Below are 10,871 nucleotides of genomic sequence, written 5' to 3'. Positions count from 1 at the left end.
GTCACATCTTCTTTTCAGACTCCATTGTCAGATTTTAACATTGGCAACAAATGCTCTTCTCTGAGCTAGTCAACACAGATACTCTTTAAATACAGTTCTATTTCCTTGATAAAGCCTCTTTTGAGGTGGTAAATTTAGCACTGCCAATCAGAAGAACAGGTGGTATGTGACACTCCCAAATAGGTCCTCTCCCATCATGCTTTCCTAAAACAGCCAATCACCCAGGGCCCTGCCTGTGGATGTGGGGCTGTCAGCAGATCTGGAGCATATAAGGGCAAGCCAGCCCCTGGCTCTTGAGCAGTCGTGCATTCCCAGCCTCGCCTCGGGTGTAGGGATTGCATAGAAAAACAAAACTACACAGTCTTGACTGTGTAGTTTTGTTTTGAGGTTTAGAGGCTCACCGATTCATGTTGGAGATGGTCGGAAAAACCAACTCTACATAGGACGTCGTTTCAGAAGCAACTTTGGGCTTAGTCCCACCCTTTTTAGGCACTCTTGAGAAATCAGGTGAGCAGCGTCTTTTCTTACTTAAACAGTAGAGTCACCTTCTTACTGGCTCCCGATCATTTTTGTGTGCTGAATGCCTATGTAGAAGTGTTTGTGTAGCTACTTGTTGCTGATGCTGTTCTATTATTCAAATCTGCTTATTAGATTCTGTTTTAAAATGTGTGAACATCTTTCTTTAAAAAGTCGAATGCTTGGCATATCAGCTAAAGGATACAATGATTCAGATTGTTTAAATGCACCTACTATTCTAAAAGTTTAGATCTAAAGTGGTGATAGAAATGCTTGCTTCTTTTTTAGACTCTTTCTTGTCTGTTGAGAATGTTCAAGGTTATATTACTCAGTGATAAAGTGAGGCACACCAAGAATAGCTCTGATAAAATGCGTGTGGTATCAGCTACACCCAGATGACTTTTTAAGGGAATCAACTGCTGAGGTATCAGTTGCAGGATAGTGACACAACACTTGCCTGCTGTCAGTCAACAGTGGAGGGTTTATTTTAGGAGCATGACATTTTAGATGCATACCTTCAGCCCTAATTACACAAAGGCCTGTGAAGAGCAAGTGCTAAATCAACAAAATTTACCTAGACAATAGAAATATAAGACCAATTTAGGCCGGTTAATTGCAACAGATTTAGAGATTTGGAATGAAGCTATATAATTGTTTTCTAAAATAGTCAGAATCTCATGATGCATTTTAATTCAATTTACAATCCAATTATATGATATGAGATGTGTTGATGCTAAGAAGGGTAAGAAACAATGTTTAAAGAGTTTTTATTTCTAAATACACTTTGATTTCCCATCTTCCTAGAGTTAGATTACTAATTGTAAATGCCTGTAAATACATAGATATATAATTATGTATTATATATCTAAGAAGAGAGCTATGCTTAGAAGATGCACTAGCTTATAAACAGGAAAAATTAGACACAAAGTGTTGTTCATCCTAAAGATAATATGCTACAGAAAGGAGTTCTTGACAAAAGTTTCACAAAAAAACTTTTGAATACTATTAAATTTTCCAAATACAAATTTTATCATCCGAGAGAATGCTGGTTTCATTTTTTTTTAAGCTAAGTAAAAAGTTACGATAAGGTATGAAATTACCACTAGGAAGATTATTTCTCTGTACGGTTTTAGTAAACAGAGAACTTTATGCAAAATAGTAATGCAGCAATTGACAATTCAGAAATTGCCTTTTTATTTCAGAACAATAGAATAGTCATGTTGAATAATTAGGTATTTATGCGTTAAAAAATTCTTCACATAATCTCTTTGAAACTAATAGACAAAGTACCTCTTCCACTTAACAAAAGGACTTAACTGCAAATTTTATATTCATTTCTTTGATGTTGAATATTTTACATTATGAAAGCAGAGGCCTCTTCACTATATCTACATTTTCCACCAGTCTTCCATTATTCAAAGTTTGCAAATTGTTCCATATTAGGAATTCAAACTAGCATTTTTTTTCAGATCTATAATAAATTTTGGCCTGCTCACCTAAATTTTTTTCTGAATATTTACTTCAGCAGTAGCAACATTTATTACACAGTTACAGTACAAGGAAATGTTAAGAAATGGAAAGCACCGTATGCTGTCTACAAAAAGTTTGCATATTTGATAAGACTTGTCAAAGCTTTTCAAGACAGCAAAGGAACTGCAAAGTTCAAATTTTTAGTTCTGGTGACGATTTTAAGTCATCAGAGAATGTCTGAGTCAATGTCAACTTTATAAGTACAGATACAGTAAGTGAAAAACATTGGGGGAAAGGAAATTTTTAAAAAATAATTGTCTCTTATACATCAAGGTGGTGCAGAGATGTGTTTTACATTTGTCACATGTCTAGTCTCTTTAGTTACACTTCACTACTCCTGCCATTACCATGTTTTTCCCTTTCTTCATCTCTTAACCTGATTTTCCACCATTGGTAAGACTGAATGTCCCCTCTTTGACCACTAGGGTACATTCCTTGCTCTGTTTGGCTAGGTTATTTTCCGTTTCCCCTTAGACTTGCTACTTTGTGTTAGGTTTCAAGTCACTAGAGGCCAACGACTGAAATTCAAGCCACAAAGGAGAATGCCTGCCCATCACACTAGGCCCATGGATGACCCTTGGAGCAATCCATTTGGAGAAATGTGTGTCTCTGCTATCTGCAAAGTAGCTCCAGAGTGGCCCTTAGCTGTGACATCCTAATTTATGTTTTTTCCTTTCCAGAGTGCCTAAAAAGATGACAACTCAAGCACCGACGTTTAAGCAGCCGTTACAAAGCGTTGTGGTACTGGAGGGTAGTACCGCAACCTTTGAGGCTCACATTAGTGGTAAGCTCACACAGTCACGCTTTTCGTTTGTCTACTTTGCCTCCTCTCCAATAAGTTAACTTTGCTGCAGGCCTTGGTGCCAAATTTAAGCCCTGCTTTCCATTTTGAAATTGGTCCTATGCTACAGAAGGGTCATCTTAAGGGTATACACCATACACAGAGTACTGACAAAATCTGACAATATAATGGCTCCAAAATGTTTTATTCATATTTATAATTTCACAAAGCAAAAATAATTAGCATTGGATTAACATTGCTGTCAGAATCCAGCAGCTAAGTAGGACCAAATTTAGTCATTCTATATTTGGGTTCAGCTGCAGAGCCAGACTGGAAGCCAAGAACTCAAGCCCAGTAGGGACCAGCCATGGAGCTGCTGGGTAGGTAGCCCGGGCTGACCACTCTGTGCACCTGAACTTCAGTTGTTTTATATGGAAAATAATAATGCATCTGACTTTCTTCTGAGGCAGAGCAGTTCAGTGATGAGCTAACTATTAATTATTTTAAGCTTTTATTTTCAATCTTTATTAAGTAATTCTATTGAATTAAAAGACTTTCTAATCATTTTGAAATGACAACAAGAAATAACAAATGCTACTCGGATCTCTATATGAGAGACAAACACTGACCCTAGAGTTTAATTTAAAAGGAAGTTCATCTCTTTCCTTTTTTGCCTTCTTTCTCTTCTTCATAAGTCAGTTTAGGGATAATTCAAGAAAATGTATGGCTTCTGGGATCTATCATCTTATGAAAAAAATGAACCCTATTGTAAATAATTTCAAAATTATTTAATCAATATTGTCTCTTTCTGCGGTATTGTAATTAGCCATGTAAGATTATATGGATTAATTAAAAATCATGCTTGACCCTTAATGTAGTGTACTTCCATGGTGCATTGCCCCTCTTTTTTTTTTATTTTATGGCTTTAATAAAGATATAAAATAAGATTTCCTTCTTCTTTCTCTTTCCTTTTTTTCCCTATTTTATGCACCAACCTTATTCACAACTGGATAATACTTTATTTTACTTTGCACAAATATCATATAATTATTATTTATTTTCTGTTGTATGTATATAGACCAATTCATTTCTCTTCATGCATGATAAATTCTTAGTAACTTCCAAATAATTCACTTTTTCATTTGGTAACACTCAGTAACTTCTGAATTGAGCAGAACACATATGGCTTCAGTGGGAATTTGCCTGCCTGGGGAGTCGTGGAATCTGGCTACTTCCTAGCTTCTTGTTCCTTCACACTATGTGATAATAAATTCTTAGAAAAACATCATTGAAAACATTCTGTACCCATGAAATAGTCTAATAAACTATTCACTCAGCCATGGTGAGACATTGGCTAATGTAAGGATAACAAAATAGGCTTATCTTTACTTCCCAGCTGAAGAAGACATGTACTTCTTAGCTCTATAATTTAAGGCAGGTGGAGAGAATTTGGCTTTTCTAGCTGCAATTCCAACCATTCATGTGGTTCTGAAAGACTACATCTGGCTTAGTCTTTTATTATTAGAAACTGCCTCTCCTTGTTATGGTGTTTTTACTGATTGCACATCAGAAAGCGGGAGAGTTGAGGAAGACAGGGTCCCCGTGACCACAGAAGAGGAGATGAGCCTGCCTCCTGCGCTTGTCAGGCAGAATCTGGCAATCCCTTTGCCACTTTTGCTCTTCACTTGTTTTCAAAAAGGACAATAGTAACTTTTTATTTCAGAGTTTCCTTGGTTCTTCATTTTTATAAATTCCTTTCATGATTTTAATGATGTCTATTAAATTACATCAGATAGAGCCCTGGGGCAGGAATGCAGGAGATGGAAATTCTAGTCCTCTGTGTGCCACTGCTAGCTGAGGGACCTTGGAAAAATCATTAAGCTTCTTTTAGCTTCAGTTTCCTCCCCTATAAAATGAAGGCACTGGCCTCTACATGAACCCCCCAACCTCCTAATGGTCTGCGAGTTTACACTTTGATCATGCGACTGTCAGATTTTCACTAGCATTAAATGCCATTCCACTCTGGAAAGCTTTTATAGGTTAGGGCAAGGCAGTGAACACAGTGGGACACAGCAGAGGACTTTGTGGTGCCCACTCAAACATAAAGATGCATTGTCCTTGCTCTTCAGGTTTCCCAGTTCCTGAGGTGAGCTGGTTTAGGGATGGCCAGGTGATTTCCACTTCCACGCTGCCCGGCGTGCAGATCTCCTTTAGCGATGGCCGCGCTAAATTGGTGATCCCCGCCGTGACTAAAGCCAACAGTGGACGATATTCCCTGAGAGCCACCAATGGATCTGGACAAGCGACTAGTACTGCTGAGCTTCTCGTGACAGGTAGGTTGGTGGGGACCTGCCACTCCTCCACTCTCCCTGAGGACACCTCTGGCAAATGGGGAAGGGAGTCCAGAAAGAGCTATGAGCACAGTGGATGCAGCTCTGAACATAGAGAAGGGTCCATCTCCGGTTGAATTTATAACAAGGTTGTTTGGCTTCTGGAATTTAATTTTCCTCTCAAAATACAGCACAAAAGTGGCTGTGAATCAGTTTCTCTACACATATTAAACACTAAAAGAATGTTAAGAAATACTAAAAAATCATGTTTCTCAGCACATAGAAAGGCTTGGAGCCTTGTTTACAAGTCTGGTGAGGAATAAGATATATATATTAATATATCTCCAGCAATTCACACTTTAACAAGCACCCAGATGATTCTGATGCAGGAAGTCCATAGATCACCCATTTAAGAAACATGTAAATATACCCAGAAAAAGACAAATGCTTGTTTATTATTCAAATGTATGACACAGATTCCCCAGAAAAGTTATCACCAATCTTAGTAGCCTGTGTTTTTTTTCCTCCATCCTTTATTACCTAGTGAGTCATTAATACACAGAACATTGCATGACTTCACAAATTACATAACAATATCTCGCATGAGCTCCATAATGTTACATACAGTTTATCCAGTAAATTATACCTTTGGTGATGTTCAATTATAGGGCTATAATTGACCTAAACAGAAAGCACATCAGGTATGAACTTTAACATGCATCCAGGAAATTCAGAAATGGAACATGCAAAGGGTTGGCAGTACCTGCTGTTGTTTTTTACTCAAAAACATGTCAAAGTTAATTCCATTCACTCTTCACATTTATCTTCTAAAAAATTACTTTCAACATAATAAAAATCCCCTTTCTGTAGCATAATTAACATGAAATCATGTCATTATTGGGATCTATATTTTAAATGCAAGTAAATATTTGGGTTATTTGAAAACCTATCAAGTTGGAAAAGAGCTGGGATTTTTAAAATTAAATTAAATATAATGATTCTGCAAGTCACAGGTGCACTCACTGTAGCAACCATTCAAATTTAGTTTAATGCAACTTACTAAACTATGCAAGTTTCCTTAACATGTTAGTATAGTGTGAAATGTGAGGTTGGGGAAAAGTGTCAGAAAGATTCTCCAAAAATGTTATCACAACATCCAAACTTTTCCTTTAAAATAAACAAAGAAACAAAAAGGTAAGGACCTACAACTGCTAAACAAAACGAAGCAAATATGGTGGCGAGATAACCTTCTGTGATCTCCTGGCTCCATTCTTGCTGTCATCTGCTGCATGAGCTGGGTTCAAGGACAGTCAAGGATGTGGATCGGCAAGTCATCGCCTGGTGTTGGAATCGGAGCTGTGATTGTTTAAAAATACCCCGTTGGGAGCGCCCTGGCTCATGGTCCTTTTTTCTCTTCCCTCCGCAGCGGAGACAGCGCCACCCAACTTCGTTCAACGACTGCAGAGCATGACCGTGAGACAAGGAAGCCAAGTGAGACTCCAAGTGAGAGTGACTGGAATCCCTACACCTGTAGTGAAGTTCTACCGGGACGGAGCCGAAATCCAGAGCTCCCTTGATTTTCAAATTTCACAAGAAGGCGACCTCTACAGCTTACTGATTGCGGAAGCATACCCTGAAGATTCCGGAACCTATTCTGTAAATGCCACCAATAGCGTTGGAAGAGCTACTTCGACTGCCGAATTGCTGGTTCAAGGTACGTGCTGGAGGCTGAAGAACAGAAAGAGAGAGGAGAGGGCTGGTTTGGGATGAAGTGGGGTCAGGGGTCCACCTGCCTCCCCCAACGGCCCTAGGAAGGCTATGAGCTGAAATCAAAGTCGGCTTTTCAACACCATGAAAAGCCTCTGAGATTCTGGCAGGAGCTGAGAATCCAAGTGATCTGTGGTTATATATTCCAGTCCATTATAAACCGGAATGTGTTTCAATTAAGCGATCTGCATTTTTAAATTATTGGAAAATAATGGAATTTTTGAAAAATGGTTCTAAGTAAATTTTTATCTAATAATGAACATTTTCTATTTTCAAACCTAATTTATATTCGTACAAAACCAAAACTTTCTGCATTTTCCTCCATTGGGATAGGCAGAAAATCTCTTTAACTTTGTAGTCAGAATTAACAGAATCTCTTTTAAAATGTGTCATTGCGCCCCTCGTAAAGATTCATCTGTCCCTCCCTACAGGTGAAGAAGTAGTACCCGCTAAAAGGACAAAGACAATTGTTTCGACTGCTCAGATTTCGGAAACAAGACAAACCAGAATTGAAAAGGTATTTTTCTACACTGCCAGTTTTCAAACCTTTCAGGCTGTTGCTTCCCAGCTATTCCTCCTTGACATGGTATTTGTTTTAATCTTTTACAGAAGTTTGAAGCCCACTTTGATGCCAGATCAATTGAAACAGTTGAGATGGTCATGGATGGTGCCGCTGGGCAACAGCTGCCACACAAAACGCCTCCCAGGATTCCTCCGAAGCCAAAGTCAAGGTCCCCAACACCACCGTCCATTGCTGCCAAAGCACAGCTAGCTCGACAGCAGTCCCCATCACCGATAAGACACTCGCCTTCCCCAGTCAGACACGTGCGGGCACCGACCCCATCTCCGGTCAGGTAAAGCATTTTTAAAGAGAGCAGCTTATTATGTATTTTTGAATTAGGTTTCATGCAACCAAAAATGTAGCAGATGTAAAAGGAGGTAAACCAAGAAGTTACTTAATATGGTTTTCACAAATCCTCACTGTCCACAGGTAAATTAAGGAACTTTATAAATTCTAATTCCGAGTTCTTATTTATATCCCATTTAATAAATATCTGCTATAGGGGCCAAAAAATAGCACAGTGAGATAAGAAGAGCACAGAAGTCAGGGTTGAAAGCCCTGAGTTCAAATCAGCCCAGTCACTTGCTAACAGTTTGATTTAAGGCAATAATTATAATAATAAAATAATAGTTACTATATATTGACTACTTTATGTCAGACATTTGATTGATACTCTACATACACTATCTCATTAAATATTCATGACCTCTAAGAATTATTATCCCCAATTTTATTGTAACTGGAGCTAAAGAAGTAATTTGCACAAGGTCTTAGTTGTATCATGTGTAAATTAAAGAGAATCACAATAAGAATGATCTCAAGGTGTGTTGTGAGAATTCAATGAGATAATTAGTTGAAGGTGCCTTGTAGAAAGATAAAAATTATACAAATGTTTCTATACATAGGTGATAAGTAAAACCTTCTAAATATTTTGCATATGCTTGTGTTATCTAGAAAATAAAATAGATTTCTATGCTTAGGTAATTTTAAGGTATTTTATTAGAAGGTAAGCAGGGGCTCAGAAATTATATACTCAAGTGGAAATTATCCACAGCAGATTTGAAACTTTGGGATTTAGTTTATCATGATGAGGTTTTTAATATGAACTGAAAAATGTGCAAAATTTGAACAAAAAATGTTTTTTGATCAATTTAAATGAAGTAAAAAAGCACGCAGAGAAAATTTCTCAGCCAAGAAAAATTTTAAAAATGAGATAGTTGACCTAAAAAAATTCAAACTTACCATAAAGTTATTGAAATCAAAACATTACAATATTGGTACATGAATAGAAAAATACATCAGAGAAGCAGAACAGAGAGTCTGGAAATAGATGCAAATATATAGGAAATTCAATTTTAAATCAAAGTGACCTTTCAATTCAGAAAAGGAAGGGGAGGATATTTTAATAAAAGAGTGCTGGCTCAATTAGGTATCCATCCAGAAGAAAACAAACATAAACCTCTCCCTCACACCATTCACAAAGTAAATCCCAGCTTGATTAAAGAGTTAAATTAAAAAGTTAAAACCCTATGATTATGCTGCTGCACTCCAGCTGGCTGACAGAGTGAGACCCCTGTCTCTATAAAACTAAAAGTAAAAATTAAATAAAAAAAAAAAGAGAGAGAGAAGAAGAAATTTGAGAAAATATACGTGGGGGAGAACTTTTAAAAAGAAATTTATAGATTCAACTGCATAAAATCAAAATTTATATGTGGCAAAAGCAAGATCATTACTAAACCAAACAGGGCATTTGTGAAAAAAAAACATTTAAAGGTTCGCCTTCCTCAAGATACTTCATTGCCTCTGCCATAAAAGCATCATAATAAACATACAATGGCTACAATATAAACAATACCAGCCTAGAAACAGAGCATAACCTACGTAACTGTACATGTGTATGCTAGATAACCCCATAAACAAGCAATATGCAAGCAGTGGAACTGGGGGAAAGTTTGCAACACTTATGACAAAGAACTAATGTACCAGATGCATTTAAAGTGCACAAATTAATTTTTAAAGGAAAAAGTACACAATACAAATGACAACAGTGGACAAAATATACAAACAAATATTTTATACAAGAGGCAATGTAAATATCTGGTAGGTATGTGAAAAAATGCTATGTATTTTCTAATCTTTATTATTTTGGCCATTTCAAAAATTAAAGATATTAGCAAACACTAACATGAAACCTTGAACAAAAAGCTGAGTTTTAAAAACATGTCTAGCAATCAAATAAAGATGTGTTCCTTCTCAGGCTAACTCAAAGTTTGCACACCATGAAATCACAACATAGTCCAGATGTGATTTCTGGAGGAGATAACAACCTCACTATATTTGTTTGATCTAAGCCTAAGGGTCATTTAGAATTATGGAGTGTCCCCGATCCCATGGAGCATTTTGACTATCTTAGCAGTTCCAGTTCTAAGAGTTCATTAATAACCATCCAAATTACTTAGCTCCCCAAATTGGCTTTAAAATAATTAAGATATAAAATGCCAATTTGTGGAGAAAATAATGGTTATCCAAGAGAAACTACTTCTTAAATGTCTCGTAGTTTAATTTTGATTTTTATTGTGGAGTAAGACAAACATATTTCATTGAAAAAGGTGCTTTGTATCTAGCTGTGACCTGGTGATTATTTTTTATTATAAGTGCAGAAATAAGCACTTTCCTATAATGACTGAAATTACATTGATTTTCACAGTTATGGCCTTACCTGCAGCCTGCTGCTAATCACTCATGTCATGCTAATCATGTTTTTAACTCTTTTTGAATTAAACCCACTTTACTAGGTACAGCAAGAATAAAGCACAGGTTGAAACTAAATGTTCATGTCTCTGCTTTTCTTCCATTAGTGGAGACCCTACATTATTCTAACCTGGTTTTTCTTATATTTCTAAGGCAGTCATTTTGAGAATAGAGACATGTCCCCCAGATCTCTTTTTAGTTTGATTGCAACTGATTTTCACAAAAAAGCCCTTCTTCAAGAAAATGATTAAACATTTCTCCATAAAACTGGTTGTTGTAATATACTGTTAAGTTACTCTGTAATTTAGAGCAAATAGCAACTGTACCTTGAGCTTAATTAGAATAATTATTTCATTTATTACCAGTGTAAGCTAAATGTCCTATATAGTGCTGAAATAGATTTATAAACATTTTTCTGATTAGTAAAATGCAATGATAAGGCGACACTGCCACCTAGAGAGGAAAATGTGATAAACCTTATGATGAATACATTAGTTTTGAAAAATTTTACCCCAAAATAGTGGACCAATCCCCAGAGTTATTGATATAGATCCGAAACTGTCTTTTTTTGTCTATCAACACCAGGATTTAGTGCCCATAATCTTAAACTGGTGCTGTTTGTACTTTGCATATA

The 10,871-nt window shown here is 36.7% G+C and overlaps 1 protein-coding gene across 1 annotated transcript in view; it reads left to right on the top strand.

Annotated features, from left to right (window-relative positions):
• The first annotated feature begins 295 nt into the window (after positions 1-295).
• TTN (titin) overlaps positions 296-10,871 on the top strand; it is a 274,373-nt gene continuing 263,797 nt past the window's right edge. The window contains exons 1-6 of the mRNA XM_012650762.1: positions 296-507; positions 2,727-2,830; positions 4,957-5,160; positions 6,584-6,871; positions 7,356-7,441; positions 7,534-7,778. Of these exons, the coding sequence (XP_012506216.1) occupies positions 2,740-2,830; positions 4,957-5,160; positions 6,584-6,871; positions 7,356-7,441; positions 7,534-7,778 (914 nt within the window). The 5' untranslated portion in view covers positions 296-507; positions 2,727-2,739. The remainder of the gene's footprint in view (positions 508-2,726; positions 2,831-4,956; positions 5,161-6,583; positions 6,872-7,355; positions 7,442-7,533; positions 7,779-10,871) is intronic.

The sequence above is a fragment of the Propithecus coquereli genome, unplaced genomic scaffold (assembly GCF_000956105.1).
Source record: "Propithecus coquereli isolate 6110/MARCELLA unplaced genomic scaffold, Pcoq_1.0 Scaffold34, whole genome shotgun sequence".
NCBI classification, from domain to species: domain Eukaryota; kingdom Metazoa; phylum Chordata; class Mammalia; order Primates; family Indriidae; genus Propithecus; species Propithecus coquereli.
Note: the sequence above shows the minus strand (reverse complement) of the source record. Positions and strands in the feature narration are given on the sequence as shown.